The following is a 22,390-nucleotide window of genomic DNA, read 5'->3' on the forward strand; positions in this document are numbered from 1 at the left end:
TTTGGCCGATTTTTCATTCATTCCATCCAAATTTCTTTTAAATGGAAGCATGTGCACAACATGTGAAGGTAGTTCGGTCGCTTCATTCTTTAAAATAATTGAAAACCTTATATTTCTAAAATATAAACGTATGCAAATATGTGTGATTTTATAGTTTTTGTGTTTGAAGGTCTATCGAAGTGACGATTTTGTCCACAAAGGAGAGTTATGTAGTGTGCACGTGACAAGAGTAAACGTTAATTTGGATGAAATCTATGAAAAACTAATGGTAAGGGGGAAATCGGCCAAAAAAATTCGCTTAAGTCCTTAATTTTTCAATTAAAAAGTTTAGAGGGAAATTGAAAGTTAAGTGATAATTCTGGGAGCACATTGACTATTTAGCCCTTAAAATAATATAGATAATTTAAAATACTATAAATAGAACCACCATGAGAGTGCCTCAGTGGTTGCGGATGAATTCTTGGCCCATATTCACACGACACATCTTGGATTCGATTCTTAGCGCTTGTGAATCACACGATGGCCTCTAGAGGGAGGCTGAAATGCCTATGAAAATCTTCTCGGCTCCTAAAAAGGTAGACTACCTTGACAAACCACAATTTAGTCCCCCTTTTTAAGAAAGTAATAATATAAATAGTCGAAAATAGGTAACCTTACAAAGAATTCGTGGCCTCTTGACATTTGGCGTAGGATGCAGTGTAAATTGAAGAAACAAGATTTTGATATGATTCCCTAGTATAAATTCAAATTCTACCTATATTTCATGGACATGATACAAGTGGTCCTCTTGACCTCAAAATCCATTTCCGATTCCAAATGTGTGACTACTTGATCAAAAGCATATGGAAGGGATAATATGCCAGCAGATTGAATAATTTTGTTTTTTATAAGACAATATTAGATTCTAAACTATTTTACTTTATGAAACGTTAACTTAAACTTAGATGTGGGGACGAATACATGTCCTAACCAACATATGATGCGTTAGAGCGTCTCCAATGGGTATTTTATTCTTCTTCAGGTTACTACATTTAAAACCTTAGTAAGAAATTTCACTCAATTGGCCGAAAAATTGGGCTACATCCACCGCATTGGCTAGCATCTTTCTACCTTGGGTAGCACAAGATTATGCTACATCCAGTCACAAAAAGTAGTAAGACCCGCATGAAATTAAGGGCACAGTTTGATTTCAAATACATATTTCAATGACTATTTTTTTTTACTGTTTGTTTTTTGTTTTCTCAACGGCTAGATTTTTTTTTGTCACATATGAAATCCAACGGTGCATAAGCGATGAAATATAACTTTGTCAGAATTTGAGATTTTTTTAAATTGACAAATTTATAATAAAAAAAAGAATTAAAGATAACTCGTCCAAAAATCAACTTCAGAAAAGTTAAGACAAAAATAACTTTATCGTGTAATCAAATTATTACATAGATAAATATATAGCTCCATATAGAGCCTGAAAGGTATATTATTCCTCATTGGGAAAGATTCTTTTTTAGAGCCTCAAATATTCCTCGTAGCTCCAAAATGCACTTTATCCACCATTTTTTTAGCCTCATATAAAACCCTCATAAAAAATGCTTTTAGAAGAATATAAGCCGTTGGCAATTGTCTCATGAACTACAAAGACCTTTGGGGGGCGTTTGTTGCGCTGGACTATCTCGGACTGGATTAGCTTCAAGGACTAAGCTGGACTGGCTTAGACTAGACTAAACTGGACTAACTTAGTGAAGCGTTTGGTGCAGTATTGGACTAAGAAGCTGGATAATAACAAATTATAATATTATATTATTTAATATATAAATTATTAATATTTTATTATGATCTTATCTTTTTCTTCATTTTTTCCTACCATTTCCTCGTTAAATTGGATGAAGTTAGCACCGCCAAAAAATTCATCACCATCCCTGGACCGAGATCTTAGCTTTGAATGCTTGAATCTGTCATGGATTTGAAGAAGCCCAAACAGGCCGAGACTTCGAGGCCATTTTCCAGCCACATTCGACCACATTTTGGCCTCGATTCAAGTAAAATCGTAATCTTGTCACTCCCAGCTTCAATTTGGTATATTTTGTATGAAAGTTGGTTGTGAAATGGATCTGAAAGAGAGTCGGAAAGTTAATGATTGATCTAGGTGACCGGAGATGACGAGGAGTCTGTCGAGAGTGGTCGTTGAGCATGACAAGGACGAGAAAGAGAAGACAGTCTTAGCTAGTCCCATGGTTATTGGGGGGTCTCGCTAAGACCTCTTAGTGAAGGGTTTTGCCCATGCTAGTCCCCTTTAGTCTCATTAATGTTAGTCCCAGCATGGAACAAACACAGTATTGGACTAATAGCTAGTCCAGTCCAGTCCAGTCCAACTTAGTGAGGGCAAACAAACGCCCCCTTGCAGTTTGCCCCAATAGGATTTTTATTTTATTTGTCACCGAAAGTTGTGAGATAATGTGGTGGATAAGGTATAAATGCCAAGCAACTTTTCCTCTTTACCAATTTTACTACTTTTAAAATAATAATAATAATAATAATAATAATAATAATAAAATATAAAAAATAGATGGCGAACCACGATTATCTTCTCATTTCAAGCCCGAAAGAGATTAGTTAAGAATTGCACCTACCCAATTTTACCATTTTTAGTCAATGGAGTACTATTGTCCTCTGTTTTTTGGGCAGCAACGTTTTCTACCGATCTACATAGAACCTAGCACCGCCCTCTAGGGGTTTGTTTTGAAGCATTGGGCTTTTAGTTATGGAAGCAAATAATAATGCCCCAATTTTAGCATCTTGACACATCCATCTTTGATTTAATTTCAATGAAATCTGCACCGTCCATTCAATATTTTGTGTGATATTTGCTTGTATATAAATGTGCACAAAAAGGGCCACAAAAATTGATTGCAAAGACATGCAAGAAAGCAAGTAGACAAACAATGTTAATTGCCACAAAGGGGGTATGAAATTGAAGGGCATCCAAGATATTAGCAACTTGTGTTGTGTTGTGACCATCGGATAGGAACCATTTGGCAACATGTGTTCGCGCAATCCACAATGTGGTAGCCTATATCGTAATTGGGACCTGTTTTAATTGTTCTTTTGAGAATATATCTTTATAGAAAACATTTCGACTCATAAACGCTATTAAAAATATTTCAGTTATTTACAAGCTAGACTTGAATCAAGTTTAAACCAATAGAAAATGGTGGCTAGAAGGAAGAAATTTCAAACATTAAAGTTTGACATCGAAACTTCTATGGTGCTCCAGAGTATCCAATACTCTGAAACTTTCAACCGTTAAATTTAAGTTTTTATTTTTTAAATAGAAAAAATAACGGTTAAAAATTCAGATACCATAGAAAATCTTTGGAGCATCAAATTTAAACTACCGTGGTACAAGATGGTTAAAGAAGAGTAATTATGGACAAGTCTGAATGAGGAGAAATTTTTCAATGTGACTAACATTATACAAATGGTGGGATATGTATGTTAAAAAGTTAATAACTTAAAAAATAAAAAATTTCACCACTTATATAAAAACACGTGATGTACCACCCATATTTCCATCACAATAAAAAAAATTCTCCTGAATGAGTGGCAGTGGCAGATGGTATCACCAATAAGGGTTTGCGGCTCGCATTGTCTACCTCAGACTGGTTGGTGCTAATCTGCCAATCCCATATGAATAATGCATTCAAACATCTTTTTTTTTCAATTTTATCTCCATTTTTAAAAGAAGATATTGTCGACGCTCTAAAAAATTATGAGATCTTTTAAGTCTATATTTCTAATTATTTGAAGTGTAGATAACTTATTTGAAGTGCTAATTACGGCTCATTCCTCCCAAATGAATTTATGATACTGTGGGACCTAATTAATTTGAGAGAGTTGAGATGCTAGAGTTTTTCACGCAACATTTAATTTGTAATTAGCGTAAAAAGACCATAAAAGAAATAATTTGTAATTACCGAAATGCTACTTTACTCAAAATTTATCATAAGCTTATTTGAGTAAAGTAGCTTTTCGGTAAGCCGAGTCTCTTAAACTCAAGTCCAAATACTCAATACAAAAACTTGTACCAAAATCTAAAAGAATGAGCAACGTACGTGGCACATACTACAGACGACATCAACTTGCTACTATCGTAGCCTCTTGTGTCTTGGCACAAAGAAGGTATGAGAAGAGAAATTAAGACATTGTAATTTGTAAGAACCAACTTGGGAAATTAGGGGAAAAGGGGGAAAATAAATATAAAATAGGGTGGACCAAGTGGTGGTAAGTTGATACCATCTTTCTTCGTTTAGGCTTTTTAAAATTCAAGTTTCGACATGCATGGCCCTCCACACAATCTGCTAGATTTCCTCATATGGAGCCATTTCTTCTTCTCTATCAGTATCCTATGTAACAAAACGTCATGAAATATCAAAAACTTAATTGCACCTCCATCCTTTTCAACTCTAAATTATCACCATTTTTTATTTCTATTTTTCATTATGTATTTATATGGACAATTTGTTTACAGATAGGCATGGTTCTGTAGTCGAAGCAACTTCAACACTTTCGTGTACCCATCGGACGATAGCCTTTTCCAGGGTTCCTTAACATTCTATAGATGCATTCGAAAAAGGTGGATAACCGTGACTTGCCACCAGTTGTCCCCCTTTTAAAAGAAAAAAAAATATATTCTATACATGGGTTTGATGCGACCGTTAATTCATTTGGTGGCGATAATTCTTGAGATTTAAGCTTACGGGTCATCTGATGAAAAATGCATTCCCCCATCGAAATCATGTTAAAATAAATTACTTATATTGAATTGTCGAATTCCTAATTACATCGAGACCATTTGTAATAAAATTCAGACGTTCCAGGTAGTGCAAGTAATCAAATTGAAGGGAATTTTGCATAAGTACCACCTGAACTTCAAAATATGTGCGCAAATTCCACCTAAACTATCAATATATTTAGTAGTGTATTGTAGGTTTTGCGTTGTGGAGGCAAGGCAGCAATCGATCTTAATTTGGGTGATCCATGTATGTTTTTAATTTGTGTAGCTTTTGCCCGCAATGTTGTTTTTCTTAGACGCATATGATGTAACGTTGAAGTTTATCAAATACAATTTATATTTTAATAAATAAAACACAATTAATCCATCGAAAAGAAAATATAAAAGTAACCCATAAACAGAAATTAAATTTGCAAAAAAAAAGAAAAAGGAAATGAAATATACTAACTGAAATATATATCATATAAAATTCTAGAAAAGATATGGGTAGAGCTGCGGGCTGCACGTTGGTTATTTGCAGCCGCTTCAACTCCTTTTACACGCACTATTTGGCCGGATCACCTAAATTTTTACCAGCCTCCCACTCAAACCTAAAAAAAAAAAGCACCAAAAGTAAAAAGTTGCCGCACACCACACTTGCAAAAGAAGTCGCTTTTCGACCATCTTACCACCCAATTTTAACTTTTAACCCCACATCATCTAATACTTTTACTTTTATACTCCCACCGCTTCCAAATTTTCCCGGGAAAATTAAGGAAAATCAGATGGCGGGAAATTAAACTTTGATAATTTAAAAAAAAGTTAAAAACCCAAAAGGAAAATTAAAGATAGTGGATAAACTTTTTTTTCCCTTCTTAATTTTAGACCCGGAAATTCTTGCCGGTGAAAGTTTGTCCGAACTGCCAATCAGCGGGTGCCACGTTGTGGGAGGTGGATGTGCGCCTGTCACTGCCCGTGACTCGAAACGACAGGGTCTGGCCCACCAGGTCTGCGTTGGATTGCCAGTTTTGTCCCCAGTTGCGGCTCATCGGCATCCACCCAGTGTTCGCGCCTTTTACGCTCACCCTCACGATATCCCCTGCGCCCGCGACGTTGGTGATCAGAACCAGGTTGAAGTAACGGAAACCGTTAATTGTGAATCTCACTCCGCCTTGCTTTCTGCACGGAACTCTGTAAAAAAGCAAATAATAAGAAAATATTAAACGGAGTCAAAGTATAATTACTGCGGTTAAAAAACGGCTTGAGTAGGTTTGACTGGTAAATTTCCGATGCGGAAATGGTGCGATTCCCCATAAAGTTAGCACCTTTTCAATACACGCGTCGAACGGCGTGAATTGACCGTAAATTATATGAGCCGTAACCCAGTTGAAAGACCTATCTACCCTTCGTTCCTTGGCTAAATTACACTCAACTAACCAAGTCAATAGGGTTTCCTAAAGTGAGGCTGGTTTGGTCATTTTCTAAGCAAGCGGGAAAGGGAAAATCGTATTCCCGTTGGTTATTTTGGGGTGGGTACACGACGTAAAACGTGACGGATGCTCAACTAACAGAAGAAGGGTTCGGACATTAAGGCCTGTTTGGTTCGCGAGAAAATAAAAACATTTATGCTGTTTGGTTAATAAGAAAACAAGAATGTTCTTAACCGAGGAGCACTAAAGTCTAGGCTGGTTTCTCGGTGACCAAACATGATTTTAGAAAGCAATAAAGAAAGCAACGGCGAGGGTATTTCCGTCCAAACGAAAAATAAACGCAGAAAAAGCGAAAGAAAAGGAGACTCAAGGGACTGTGACAGTAAGTTTGGTACACTCACCGGCGGTAAGAGACGGGGACGATGCCGGCCTTGTACTCGGCGATCTTGAGGAACATGGGCATGGCGAGGTCGAAATGGGTGCGGGGAGGGTTGCACCACCCGCCGTCGTCGCTGGGCTGAGCGAAGTTAGGAGGGCAGAAGTTGGTGGCGGTGACTAAGATGGAGGGGTTGCCTGGGTGGCACCACCTGGGGTCGTCGCCGCACTTAATCTCGAAGCAGGCGCCGCAGCTAAGGCCATTGTTGAACAGAGCAGTGCTCAGTGCCGCCGTGTTCACGCCGTAGCCTTGGCTGTAGAGGTTTCCGTACCCGCAAGCGCCACCTGTAAGATAAAGAGACAAATGGGGGTTTTAGGAGGCTAAGAGCCTGAGATTTTGAGTAGAAACCAGAAAGTAAAACATGGGTTTTGCAAATCAGAGAGAAAAACTTGAAAATTTGAGAAATGAAATGGGGGTTTTTGTAAATTTTGTGAAATGGGGTTTTGAGATGAAGAAAATGGGTACGTACCCATGGTTCCAGAGGCGTCGTTGCCACCGTAGAAGGTGGCGTGGGCGCCCTCCCATGGGCCACCGGTGTAAACTCCTGGAATTCTAGCGTTGGCCTCCATGAAGAGTGAGAGCATGAAAGCAATGTAGAGGACGCGAAGGGAGGCCATTGCCGGAGAGAAAGAAAGGGGAGTGAGAAAGCAGAGAGAGGAGAGAGAGTGATGAATAGGATTGGTGTTGGGGCGAATAGAAAGCGGGAAGAAGGTGGGGGTACTTATGGAGGTTGCGAGCACGCATTAGGGTTCTGGATATAATTTACCCCTCTAATTAATGCCCACTCTCATATCTATTTATTTATTTATTTTTAAAAACATTTATATTTCTTTTTTTCTTTTCTTTTTTTAATTTCTTGTTTTCATATTTTCCAGATATGTTTCTTGGGTCACGACTCACCATTCATTGGGGAAACATGAATTGACGTGCATGTGCACCACACTTGGGCTCTCTTCATGTTGATTTTGTTCGGTCACCAATGGGAGAGAGGGGGATTCAATGAGATAACTTGATTATTTCTGAAATCTCAAATTATAAAAGTCAAATTACAATCCATAATTAATATGGCAATTTGTTTTATGTCAAATTTTATCATTTTCTAATCGAATTGTCAAATATTATTTTATTATTTAAATAAAGCTTTAAATGGTCCTAATTATTAGAAAATATAGAAACAAAATTTTGTTTGGTTGAAATGTTAGTAGAATAAGAAACCTCTCATTAAAATGAATTAAAAATAGGATAATATTAGGGAGACTAAAACTTTAAACCAAATTTGCAAACTAAATGATGTGTCACCAATAAAAAATAAGCACGTTACTCAACACTTAAGTAATAATCCAATCATCAATATCCACATCATTTGGTTTACAAAATTTGGTTTAGAAATTTGGTTTACAAAATTTGACATTGATGTTAACTATGACTTCAAATTACAAAGCTTTTAAATCCAGTCAGCAAATAACAATTATGTTGGATAGACTTTTGATGTCAAATATGCACAGTGGGTTCCACCTAGAATTTTGACATCTCTCTTGAAGATGTTCTACACATTCTATTTTTTTTTCTTGCTACACATTCATGTTTAATTATATTGGTTGTTTTCATTTGATTTATTCAATCCGATAGTAAGAAAGGTTAAAAATGATATTAAAAAAATCAGTTCTCATCCTACTTAGCATGAAATTAATTGTGAAGCTAGGCAGGGCCAACCCCATTTGATTTTTCAGATTGATGAGGGAACCTTAAGTATCATTAATCCAGCCACTTAGTACTACGGTCTAGTACTGTTCCACTTCACTTGCAAGTGAGAAATCTTAGGTTCGATTCTAGGCAAAAGCGAATTATCTACACTAAACGGGGAATAAGGTGGGCTTAGTCTTACAATGGGCTAACAATAATTTGATTCAAATTCGCATTTGGTGAGAATCGAACCTAAGACCTCTCACTTATAAGTGAAGAGGAATACCACTAGACCGTAGTACTAATTGACGGCTATTTTTTAATAATTAACAATTATCTATGCCTTAATTTGGACCTCCATGTAATACAATGAGTAACCTCATGATTCAGGCTTTTGCATGAAGATATTGGAAACATGATCTCCTAGAGGATGTAGGAAGATGAACAGTTTGGATTGTTGATATTACATTTCGAAATTTATCATTAGTGAAAATATAGCTCGAAGTTTATAAAGTCCCTAGAAACTATATAACATCAACTCATATTTTAGTTAACCGTAAATATCGGAATGTTATATCAACGATCTGAACCGTTCGTTTTTCTACATCGCTAAAAGATCACTTTTCAAAAAAGAAAATCTAAAAAATGAAATTCGGTGAGTAGAATAAAGCGTAAACAACAATCGACAGTTAAATTTAAATCTAAAGTTTATGGATTATGGTGTCGAATTTAGGAGTTGACCCCTTCACGAAAGTTGTAAAGCTTGCCATTACGAGTGATTGTATTTTTTTTCTTCACATTTTTCACACTTCTACAATAATTATTATTTATTTTGCACTCAAATAAAAAACACTATTCATGAGATTTGGAGAGTTTTAAAAATCTAAACTACCATGTAACAATCGTCTAAGCGTAGAGGATGCAATCATGAGTATTTACATCTGCTTTCACATTTTTCAAACTTATACATTATTGATTATGAATTTTATTTATTTTAAACTTCCTTAAAAAATACTATCCATGAGGGTCTGTATGGTTTTAAAAATTTAAATGACGTTGTACTTATCCTCAAAGCATAGATGATGTGATCACAAGGGTTTGAATATTTTTTTTTCACATTTTTTGCACTTGCAAATTAATTATTATAATTTTTAATGTGTTTGATATTTTTTTTAATGTGTTCTATAATTTTTTTAATCTCACTATTTGCCTATAGTATACTAAAAAAATAAACAAATAAAACTTAAAATTTTAAAGTACAATTTAAAATATACACCTATTTATGTATAAGACGGTCTTATTTTCCTCATATATTAATTAATGAATATGCAGCAAAGAACAATGCAGCAAAACTGCAAAAAAAAAAGAGGAAACGTAAAATCTAGCAGCATCTAGATGTCAATCTTCCTCAAATTAAGGGATTAGACTTAATAGAGAATCTCATGGAAAGAGTTTATATAGAATAATTACATATTTAATAAACAATATATACAAATCCACTATAGCTATTGTATTTTATAGTAAGTTTTTTTAGTAGTTTAAAAAATTAAAATCATCACAATAATTTTTTTTCTTATTGTGTCGAAATAGGTTACTTATCTGGCGCTGCAGCCTATGAATTCTGTTTCAACAGCTGCTGTCACATCCCCGCCCTGGCCCCCACCACATCTTGGGCTCGACTCCACCTAGCACGATATTGTCCGCTTTAGGCCTTGACCACGCCCTCATGGTTTTGTTTCTGAGAGCTCACATGAGAACTTCCTACTGGGTCACCCATCATGGGAGTGCTCTTGCGCGCTACTCGCTTAACTTCGGAGTTTCGATGGAACCCGAAGCCAATGAGCTCCCAAAGGGCTCATGCTGGGTAGAGATGAGAAAATACATATAAAGCTTACAGGATCCACTCCCATGGGCGATGTGGGATGTTACAATCTTACCCCTTCAGGGGCTCGACGTCCTCGTCGACACACTTCAGCTCGGGGATTGGCTCTGATACCAAATTGTCACATCCCGGCCCAGGCCCCCACCACATCCCCGGCTCGACTCCACAGTAGCACGATATTGTCCGTTTTGGGTCTCGACCACGTCCTCATGGTTTTGTTTCTAGGAGCTCACATGAGAACTTCCTAGTGGGTCACCTATCATGGGAGTGTTCTCGCGCGCTACTCGTTTAACTTCAAAGTTCCGATGGAATCCGAAACCAATGAGCTCCCAAAAGGCCTCGTGCTAGGTAAAGATGGGAATATATATATAAGACTTACATGATCCACTCCCCTGGGCGATGTGGGATGTTACAGCTGCTACCCGGGATATCTACAGATAATGAGAAGCTTAAAAAATGAAGGAAGAAAAACTTTTTGGAAGAGAAATATGCCTTGAAGAAGCAAGCCCATTTCAGAGAAAGCCATTGCTAGCTAGCCTAGCCTAGCTAGCGTTTTTCCGCGTGTCACCCTCGTGTAAACCTGTTAAGGACGCGTTATGAATGGGTTCTTATTACGTGACCAAATAATGATCCGATTAGTTATCATGTTAACCTGAAACTCATTATCTTCATATCGTTTACGTGTCGTGTTAAAGAAAAAAAAACTATAATTATTTGTGATATTACTTTCACTCATTTACTTTTTCTTTCTAAACATTTATGTATATTTTCATCTCTTGATTCTCCTATAATTTATTTAATTTAAAAGTTATAAATTAACAATTTTTTGATGTCTAGTAATCATGATAATAACTTCAGCGATGTGTGATCTCAGTAATATGTTTAGTCAATTATTTTTCAATGTTAACCACCAAGGGGTGGCAAGTGGTTCGGGATGAATTTTAGGTTCATATTTCACAAAACACATATTGAGTTTGATTCCTAACGCTGATGAATCGCACGATGGTAGTCAGGACGGGGCTGAAAAGAATTTACTGGGCTCCCAGAAGGGTGGAGCCACCAACTTGTCTGTTAAAAAAAAAAAAATATATATATATATATTCAACGTTGTTTATTACAAGATATGTAGCGGCACGCTCTCCATCCCACCAAAAGCATGAAAATCTTGCATCGATCCACAATTTGTCCGATGTAAGTTGTGAGATTTGTTTAAATACCAAACCCATTAAGGAAAACCAAACAGTAATGAAACTGATTCTTTTTGCTCAAAGAATGCTTGAGAATATGTACTCTCTCTCTCTCTCTCTCTCCCTCTCTCTCTCTACCTTATCCTTTTAGTATATGAACTTTTCCCCAACTTGTAATTTGGGGAAAAAACTAAGTCCAACCAAAGCAGACATGTTTAAAAGATCAAGGAAAACAATACAAAATTTGGGCAGCATAAATTACAAAAAAAAAAAAAAAAAAAAAAAAAAAAATCCATGGAATTTGTTCAAATTCATGAAGAACAACAGAAAAAAAGGAGTAAGTGGAAGCCACATTTGGCTTGGATCACAAGCTGAGCCATCATTGGCTGCAATTTGTCGAGAAAATTGGCATCTTCCCCTTTTTTTTCGTGAAATTAAGTTTGTTTTGTAAAATTGAAAAAACGATAAGAAAGATGAACGTGGGAATCCAAAGCCCCGAGACCACCACCTCCGACTCTCCTCCTAACCTTAACTACAAGGGCACAAGGGACAAAATAGCAACCTTGAGACTCGAGATAAGTTCCAAGCTTATGAATCTGCTCGACTAGGGTTACAAGTATGGTGAAATTCTCCGTAATTTTTTTGGACCCGAAAGAAGTAAATAACCGTGATTTGTCACCAATTATCATTTAAAAAAAAATTAAAAAAAAACTCAAAGTGTAACGAGCGTAAAACTTTGGGACCCAATCTCTCCGGACATCCTCAGCAGGGTAAGAGGCTAAAAAAGGGGTTGAGGACGGTTGGTTCTTTTGGAATGGTTGCTTCTTTGTATGCAATGAGTAATTTTTCTTTATAGTTGACATGACATTATTTCATACAAATGTTTTTTAATTTCAAACGTTTATTTTTTGTATCATCGTCTAGAGATGATACGTAAGAAGAATTCATTTGATAAGGAGGACGTTTTGTCATCCATATAAATCACTACAAATTGAAATTTCATAATAAAAATATAACTAACATAATTGTTGATTTGTTTAACACATGTGAAAGGATAAACAATCTCAAAATCTAATGATTTTTTTCGAGAAATAATGTTTTAGATGATAATAAAAAGAATGAACGGTTCTGATTTTAACGTTTGTCGATGAAATGTTGCCATGTCATCTTTGATAGATAAATGAATACTCACATATATAATAATGACTAATTATTGTTTGTAAGCCATATTCATTGTGCATAGAATAATTTATATGAAACGGATTCGCTATTATTATAGTGTGCTAGTCTAACACTGTTCAGTGAAAAAGAGACGTACACGAAGCATTACATTATTAAATCATTGACACGACATTGGTAGTGAATCCGTTTTGTAGAAGTTCTCTTTCATCTTGCGGCTCATTGGCCATGAGCCTTAACCATAAGTAGGACCCACCTTGGAGGGTTCACTGTGAGGCACAACTCATGCTTACTGGGACGAGCTCGGCTTTTATTCCGAGTTCTCGAGTCCCCTTCCGAGTAAACTAGGTAAACCAACATTTTGGATCAAATTTACAAATTATATGATATGTTATTAATAAAAATTAAGCACGTTAATCAACATTAAGTAATAATTCAATTATAAACAACTACGTCATATGATTTATAAAATATGTTTAAATAGATATCACTTAATACTATGGTCTAGTGGTATTCTTCTTCACTGGTACTGAGAGGTCATAGGTTCAATTCTCGCCAAAAGCGAATTTGAACCATATTATTGCTAATTTATTATGAGGTTTAGCCGGCTCTTCCATCCCTTAGTGTAGATAATATCGTTTGTTTAAAAGAAAAAAAAAGTGCCTGACTCCCTCCTTTATAATCTAGTTGCCTATGATTGGGTTGAGCACATGGCACGTCCACCAATATCAACTGCCTGCCCTCCTCTTTTGTGGAAATCCATTTTAATAGCCTCCATTTCTTTTTCCATTTATAAACATCATGCATTTATTTCGGAGAAAGGGAATTCAATGATCTACTTCTTATATGAAATATTCAAAAAATAGAAATATCTTCCAACAAAAAAAAAAATGTAAATATATAATCCATATGTATCAAGAAGCAGAAACCCAACTTGAAAGCTACTTTACAAATATGGTAAATTGCTTCAATTGTATCTTGAATTTGTTGGGGGCTAGTGTGAGCTTATTATCTATTTAGCTTGTATATGCGCTCATGAAAACTTCTCGATACCCATTAGCTAATCTCGTGACGAAAGATGTATAAAAATGATTGAACACTTGTTTGGATGACAAATCTTTTTCTAGGGTGATCCTTTTAACGACTTGAGTTATACAAGTCGAAGAGATATCTGCGTGGTTCTAGCAATTGAAAACCAATCAAATTGTACTGTTATATATATTGTCTCAACCTAAACTTTCGTGAGTCGTGAGTTGCATTAACAATTCAATAATATAATTAACATGCTAAGATGAATTTACATTGTATTAAAAGACTACTCACAATTGGAGAATTGATGTGTACCTTAACCCTAACCAAAGGATTAGAAGTAGTAGTAGCAAGTTGCTAAGTATCTAAGTAATGCCCATCAAAGACCATAAGGCGCCGTGAGTCAAAGGGCGCAGGGAGGGAAGGACCAAAGAGTGATGATTCAAAGTTCATACCTGGCTAGCTAGCTGAAAGTTGAAACCCTAATTGCTGAGATCCTCATCCATAAAGGTTCAATATCTCCATGTAACTGGAATTTTGTACTTGAAGTATCATAAACTTGTCCTACATGAGTGCTTTTAATAAAAAAAAAAATTTGTTATTATGGCTTGGAGTCTTTTGAATTAGGCCCATTCAATTTTTCGTTTAACTCAGCATTCATGTTGTTTCGATTAAAAATCTAATTTTGCATTTGTTTCTTAATTACCTATACATTCAGTATCAAAATTCAACCAATGGTATCTATACATTCGGTATTAAATCCACCTACGGTACGTATATCAAATCACAAAATACCTATAAAATGGGTATCAAACCCGCCAACAGACTTTCATGAACAAAGATATATACAGAAGATCGAGTAATCAACCTGTAACTAAGGTATTCTACCTCTAGTATAAAATCAAGTTCAATTGCAATAATTCACCTCTCAAACCGATATCATTTTTCATTTACTTTTGAGCGTGAGCTTCTCTATGATCAGATCATGACAAACTTATCGAACGATTGTGTTTGAAAATAAAAAAAATTTAAATTTCAAACTAAACAATCCAAAAAAGAAATAATATTTACAGCATTGATGACAAATGAAGCAACAAATTCAAGGCGTCGTTGCTACATGCTTGCATAAAATTAAAGCAGAAAATTCAAAATTTTAATATATTTTATAAATCATATGATGTGGCAATTGATGGTCGGACTTCTTTTTTACATTATTAAAAAAGAAGTCCAGCCATCAATCGCCACATCATGTGGTTTATGAAAAATTGTCTTAAAATTTGGTCATCCTAATATTTTACTATAAAAACCTCGAACCAAGGGAGCTAGCTATATATGGCTAAATAAATTAGACAAATATAATCATGTTACCATCGTGAGATAAATGGAGAAACATGAAACATGATCAAATGATAATACCCGCACACTAAATTTGACAATATCATAATAATGCATGGATTAATCACTTTAGCTAGTATTTATTCTGCAGAATATCCCACAAAGAGTCGATTTATAGTCTCTGCGCAGTTTTAACCTACATGTTATGTGTTTCCTTCTTCTTCTTCTTCTTTGTTTTATTTTGGTTCTTACATATTATTCTCACGTGACAATGTGTCAAAAAAGGTTCACATATGTTGCTTTGACCACCACCTTTAATTGCGCGTTCATTTGTTAATGGACTGTTGGGTTGAATGTGTATAGGAAATACTTGTGTTCATAAAACGCTTTTATACGTCGAAAATTTTGTTAAAATTACAGTGCTTTATGATTAAGTACATTTTCAGAAAATATTGAAATTGTTTTAGTAACATAAAACACTTTTGAGTTTCTGTTACACTAAAAACTATAAATTTAGTTATCTAAAAATGCTTTTAGCATTCTGAATACAGTTACGACGAAACCCTCAACTCAAAAGATGGCATATTGGTGATCTTATGGTTAGAGATTAGAGAGGACATGTGTGGGCTGGTAGGTGTAGCCAGCTAGCTAGTACTTTTTTTTATGGAAAGAGATTCTTTCTGGATCCCTTCCTTCTAATCCACTAAGTTTAAGGATTTGGGTCGTTGAAATTTAAACCAATGGCTACAAATAGGGATTCACTTTAAAAGTTATAATAACTTTAGCCGTTAGATCAAATTTCAATGGCCCGAATCCCCGGACCTGGTGGATTAGGTGGAAGGGATCCGGAGAGGATCCCTTTCCCTTTTTGACACCTAATGTGTTTTAAACTTAAAAGGTGTCCCACTCATGCACCGAGCAACGAGATCTAGCAAATCTGCCGGGTCATCATCATCACCAATATCGATCGGCAATGGAGTTAAGAAGGTTGGCTTTTGCCTCAACTAAACAGCACCAACCCCATGCATGGCAAGACATGTGAACGTGCCCCCCAGATCGCCTTTGAGCCCTACCTCTTCGATCTCTCCTTCTGCTCCCCGATCCAAATTTTCCACGTTGTGTAATGTGAATTTGTGAAGGAGATTAGTGAGGCATGTGATGAAATGTGCATCGATGGTGTTGCTTTAGCTTATTACGTACGTACTCAGCTGCTGCATACTGCAACACTAGCCCCACTTGGCCCCCCTCCCAACACGGCCTTCCATTTTTGTGTGTACGGAACTCAAACTTTGTTAATTAATTCAAATGTATCAAGTCAATATGCATGCATGGGCTTTGCTTAGTTTGTAATTTGATCCCCATTTGTAATGTTTACCATCATCAATTGTCTTTTTATTGATTCTATACATTTTATTTTGTTAGTGTGTTTATACCAAGTGGGTACCCGATTCAAGAGAAAGAAAGAATGAGCGAAATGCAAAACAAATTTCACAACCATCTACGTTGAAATGAAAGATTATCGATGAGTGCTAATTTTAATTGATGTAACGCATAACATGACAATTGATTATTTGTTGTAAGTAAGTGAGATTTAAGTAAAGAGAAATCGAATAATAACTTCCATTTCTTTAGCAATGAGCATGCCTATAAACAATCAGTATTTACATACATGGATAATGCTTTTGTCCCCCAATGGGGGTCTTACTTGTCATTTACTTATGTTTAAAGAACTTTTACCATCCAAACATTATAATCGGAACCATTCATTCTTTTTATATATCATCATCTAACGATCACATCTGCAAAAACTATGCTTAAAAAATGGATAGTTCATCATGCGAATGCTACTCGTTACCAAAACCGTTGATTGGTTTAACATGTATGGATAACTGAACGATTTCCAAATTGAATAATAAAGAGAATAAATAGTTCCGATTATGTGTTCGGACGGTAAATATTCGTTAATCATAAGTAGAGGGAACAATAGTAAGTCCTCATAAGAGGGACACAAGCATTATCTTACAGACATTTCAGTGCTTAAGTGGCACAGATTAAGACTAATTAATCTCTAATATCTAACTAAACTCTACTAATTAGCAAACTGTTTTGACATCTAACCAATAGAATCTGACTTCATAAAAAAAATAAGTGAGATTCAAAGAGGCCGAAATATATAGACAAATGAAACATTTTTACTACTTGAAAAGTTTAAATATCAATTCTTGTTGTTAATTCAAAAATAAATTGATAAACCAATGCAACATTTGATTTAGGGTTTCCAGACATTTCTTTGTCTCATTCATCGATCATCGTATGGATGGTGGCTGATTGCTTTCTAAAAGGGTTGACTTTGACTACATTGCATGTGTACGGGTGAATACACAAGCTTTTTGGGATCCAAGCACGATCGCATGCAATTTTAGGATTATATATTTCAGAGGAGCATTAGAAAATACTCTTTCATCATGAGCTTTCTCTTCGTATAGCACTCCATTCCAACGAAACGAGATAGTCCTTAAAAGTTTGCTTTCTTGCTATATATGCCGCCCACTTACATATATAATTAAGTTATTATATTATTTGTTTGCCTCCGACTCCAATCATGTCTATGGATTATGGAATATCGGTTAATGGGAGCTTGTGTCAACTTCGCTTCAAAAGTTGGTTTCATAAATTGCTTATATGAGTTAAATCCCACTACGTCAAAGTCAAACAAAACAATAAACCAATGCTAATGTATTGGGTTAGTTTGTGTTTTTTTAACAAAACAATATTTAGAGAAGTCGTTAAATAATTATTTTTATTTTTCGTTTCAGTTTTCAAAATCAAGCCAAAACTTGATCATTCACCCAAGTAGCTTGCGGCTTTTGGTTATCAACTTTTTAAATGAACGCTGATAACAATTATCAAACAAGTTATTTGTTTTCAGATTTCTTGTACAATGAGAATTAAAAAGTGAAATGTCTATTAAACAAGCCTAAATTACTCTAATTTATGAAATATGTATTTGAATGTGAATGTAAAAGGGCAGATTACTTTGCTCTAGCTAATTGCCATAATTAACGTATGCATTGTAATGCTTCAATGGGTTGATTATCTATTTTCTTTATTTTCTTTCTCGGAACTTTGTTTTGGGTTTTAACGGGCTTTGTTGTGACAAGACGGTTCAGTCTATAAGACCTATGTTGAAGAAGTATCTTAACCATTCACAATAATAACTCTAAGCTTGTTTAGCGACAAGTAGACACCCAATAATAACACTAAGCTTTTATTTACTTTATATTTGGAATCTTTAGGCCTGGCCATTTGATAAAAGAACAAACTTGCTGTCCATTTCGAAATAGACCAGCCGATTAACAAGAATTAATTAAATGAGTAATGAGAATTCTAAATGCATGCAAACCAACATGATTTATTCTTATAAAAATGATAAACTTTCTATATTCTAAATAAAAATTAAAAAATATTTTTAAAACACAGCCATGCATGCCAAGCAATGTTGTAGCTTAATTTCTCAAAGTAAAATGTTGTAGCTTAATTACTAGTTATATAAAATTTATGGGGTTGACTATAATTGTTACATGTGTTTAATCTGACGGTCAGATATATTATTGTGAATTTATGTATTTCATACAATCATCATTTAACCGTAACAAAATGTGATTATATTAAATACATATAAGTATCATTGCCAAATCTCAAATTTTTTGAGTTGAGCCCTTGCATGACGGCAGGGGTTCGAACTCTATCGGTGGCTAATCTAACATCTAATCTAACAAAATCTATCGTTTGACAAAAAAAAAAAAATCTCAAATTTTTATATACAAAAAGAAAAAAATTATTCTATTTATGTGTAGGATGAGAGATGAGACGTATAGCTAAAGTATCAATGTATATTATTGAGGTTTGACCATTGTTTAATATTTTAGCTATGATCCGGAGCAGAGAGTGACCATGTTCAAATTAGTTCTGCTGTTTTCTAACCAAAGGACAATGCTCCAAATTATTCCGTACCCTCTGATAAGCAAAGGGATTTTCATGTTAGCTATCACCTGCCTATCATTAAATTATGGTATTATACTTATCGATGACTCTAATATATATTTGTTCATATAAATTACAAGCTCACATTAATTAAACAACATTAACATTAGTATTTTCCTGTCTGTAGAACATAGTAACATGCCAATAGTGTTCTAAATTATACATTATTTGGCTTCATCTATTGACTTAATATTTCTAAATGCATTGTCGAATTTTTGACTTTTTGATTTGTGTATATATAATTGTTGTTTGATACCAACTTGGACTTTTAATTAACAAGAAAAAGAATGACACGGTTTGCAGAAACTGTGTACGGCTAATTCTATGTTGTGAGTTATATTTATTTTATACATCTATAAAAGAGAACCGGGATTTCTTATTGATCACTCCTCAGTTGCATGTTGTTGAAAGCATTTGTCATTTTTAATCGAAATTATGCCTTTCTTATTGTACAAATTACTAGTTGAAAAAGTCTTCGCTGACTGATTACTGGAAAATGACAAGGGGATTCTCTCAAAAGGCTCTTCATGAACTATCTATCACTTTATGTTTTTTGTATAATATTTTATAACATTAGCACGTGAATTGATGTTAAACTGTGAGATGACAGATAGTTTATAGAGAGCCTCACTTTTAAGAGAATCCCTTAACATTTCTCACTTATTTATATATCTCCTTGATATGGGCAATCTCTTGATATACCATCACGCAGCATACATGGTAGATTATTTTTCCCTTTTTCATTTGTATAGATTACATAAAAATAAAAGTCATAAACAGTGTAGAATTGTCGCACTTGTAAGCTTCCTAATCTAATATCATTAGCTCAATTAAGCAAATACATTGAAAATAAAATAAAAATTATTCCAATCGCGGAGAATGATTCGAATTCATCTAAGTTGTGCCGTGACGAATTATAGTGCTTCAATGAAAATAAAACCTAGATATATAAACCTACTTTTAACAAATACATTGAAAAGAAATAAAATCTTATATATTGTCTAGAGTCAAATCCGAATTAACGTCAACTAAAAATCAATACCATTCAAGAGTTGTCACAATTTATATTTGCTTATATTAACTACTTTTAAGTTTCCAAAAATACGAAAATAGTAAGGGAATAAGAACCTATGTAAATTCTCCCACATGAGAGAGCTGTGTGAATATGCCATGAAAATTCAACAAAGAACAAAGAGTGGAGTGGACGGTGTGACAAGAAAGATCGACAGCTGCATGCCATGTGGTGTCGGTGAAAAAGCAAGCGATCAGAGGGGTCCTCTACGGACTACTTTTCCCCTGACCTATCATCCATCAACACAACTCTTGCAGATTTTCTACTCTTTCCATGTGATCTCTCACTTCTCTGCATCCCTTAATTCGTCCAAACACAATTAGGGTTTCGACCTCACCAGAACGGTTGCGACCTCTCTCAATCGGACACGTACATCACCAACCATTTTATATTTGGTGTTTCTTTTGAACATGCATGCATATGTAGTTTCGTCTCATCATGTTTAATTCAAATTAGGGTTCTACGATGCATCTGGGACCAACAATGTACAATGTGAGTTTGTAGTGAATGTTAACACAATTTGGTTAGTGTGATTAATCTGTACCCTAATAGAGAGGAGCCAATTTTATCAATTTTATGATGTCAATGATGTGTCTGAATTTAGAGAAGTGTGATCTCGCGAATCTAATATTACTCTTGCATTAAGATTCAATGTGACTTATTACACACTACAAGAAAATGGGATAATAGTGACGAAGCAAGTGCACTTATAGTTATTGCTGAGGTAGTTATTTTTAAAGTGTGACATACAAGAAGTAATAAAGTTGTCATACATTGGATTGTTTGTCACGCATTTAACAATAACTTGTAAGAATTAATCTGACCCTTAAAAACAACGAAGAAGATAATGTATAGTAGACTTCAATAGTGAGCTTCTCCTCTCTTGCAGAATCAATATACTCGACTTACAATAGGTCTCTTAGTCCAATTATGAGCCGTCATTCTGTTAGAGCAAGTGTCCACAATTTATATAGATGATTAATCCAAATGATTCCCTTATTAAAATCCATATATGATCAAAATATAAGTGATAAAAACCAGTTTACATACTAAGTCCAATTTCATGTAAATTAGCACAAGTGATCCTCTTTTCATAAGCTTTTCTAAACCAATTTGAACTCAAACATCCCAAAATACACTTATGCTCATATTCTAACATAGCTACGCCAACAACAGCTATACTTGCTCCGTGGCTGTTGCTTCCTTGAAAACAGTGTTATAGCCGGGGCAGACAATTATTGAAATGAGTTACCGACAGAAACACCAAAATGAGGTAAATATTCTCTTTACTCCCAAAGACAACAGTTATATTTCTTGCATGGTCGTTTAATACATGCACCTATTGAGTGTACGAGCTTTTGTTGGGCAGACTGGGACCTTTACAAGGATTTGCTACATTAATATGTGTATATCATACTCTGATGTGATTTACAAACAAATCAAAACATGTGATTGATATCTCAGATTAGCATGTAATGTTGGCAGAGTTGGGGAACACCTGCAGAGGGGCTGGCTCAATAAAAGGACATGTCAATGAGTAGTACCCATTAAACTACTAACTTCGATCGGACCAAAAATAAACTCCTAATTTTCTGAACAATAATGTTGGTTTGGAGAGCTTTTCAAAATGAGCAATGAGATTTCAATTTTCTCACATTGCCCTCTAAAGTTTTGAAATTGTATCAATTTAGGTATTATGTATAATGAATTGGCATGAAATCCGTAACTAAATTGACATGTAAATCACATTTACACCCGTATAACTGGCTCGATCTCGGTGTTTCTGCCCGGCCCCTACTACCATCATCAAGTCCCACGTATATCAATCCCTCAAACATGTTGTAAGGCCCTTTGTTTTCTTTTGGATCGATCCATGAACCCATCAGCCGATAATCACAACCCAAGCCATGTGCTGGAGTTGGCTGCACAAATGAATCCCTTCCTTTTAGTATCGGAAAATGAGGAATCAAATTCCAAACCTTGTTTAACATTGAGAAGAGAACTACTAAAGATCTATTAGACCACATTGCTCATGCCTCTTATGTAACCTAAGTTTTGCGTTTGATCTCGATCATTTGACCATAGTTCGTAATCGTTTCGATGATTTTGCTCTAATCTTGCATGTTAAGCAAAACAACGTCAATTTTAAGCTACTATACTTTTCATCATCTATTTTCATTTACTAGTGAAAAAAATAGGACATCCGATAGTAAGTGAGCAAATTGAGAGGTTCCTCCACCTGTTAAGTGCACACACCCTCTCATTTGGTAGTTAGCTAGCTACCTCATCATGCATGCCCATTTGAGGACCAAAACAGAAGCCAACCCTAGCTAAGCTAACAACCG

The 22,390-nt window shown here is 35.1% G+C and overlaps 1 protein-coding gene across 1 annotated transcript; it reads right to left on the reverse strand.

The window, feature by feature from the left end:
- Positions 1-5,228: 5,228 nt before the first annotated feature.
- LOC137721878 (expansin-A4-like) lies at positions 5,229-7,368 on the reverse strand. The gene is made up of 3 exons (XM_068460906.1): positions 7,104-7,368; positions 6,600-6,918; positions 5,229-5,959 (listed from the first exon to the last, which is right to left on the reverse strand). The coding sequence occupies exons 1-3, from the start codon at positions 7,249-7,251 to the stop codon at positions 5,650-5,652; spliced, it is 777 nt and encodes a 258-aa protein (XP_068317007.1). The 5' UTR covers positions 7,252-7,368; the 3' UTR covers positions 5,229-5,649.
- Positions 7,369-22,390: the final 15,022 nt, after the last annotated feature.

Source organism: Pyrus communis, chromosome 17, assembly GCF_963583255.1.
Source record: "Pyrus communis chromosome 17, drPyrComm1.1, whole genome shotgun sequence".
Taxonomy (NCBI): domain Eukaryota; kingdom Viridiplantae; phylum Streptophyta; class Magnoliopsida; order Rosales; family Rosaceae; genus Pyrus; species Pyrus communis.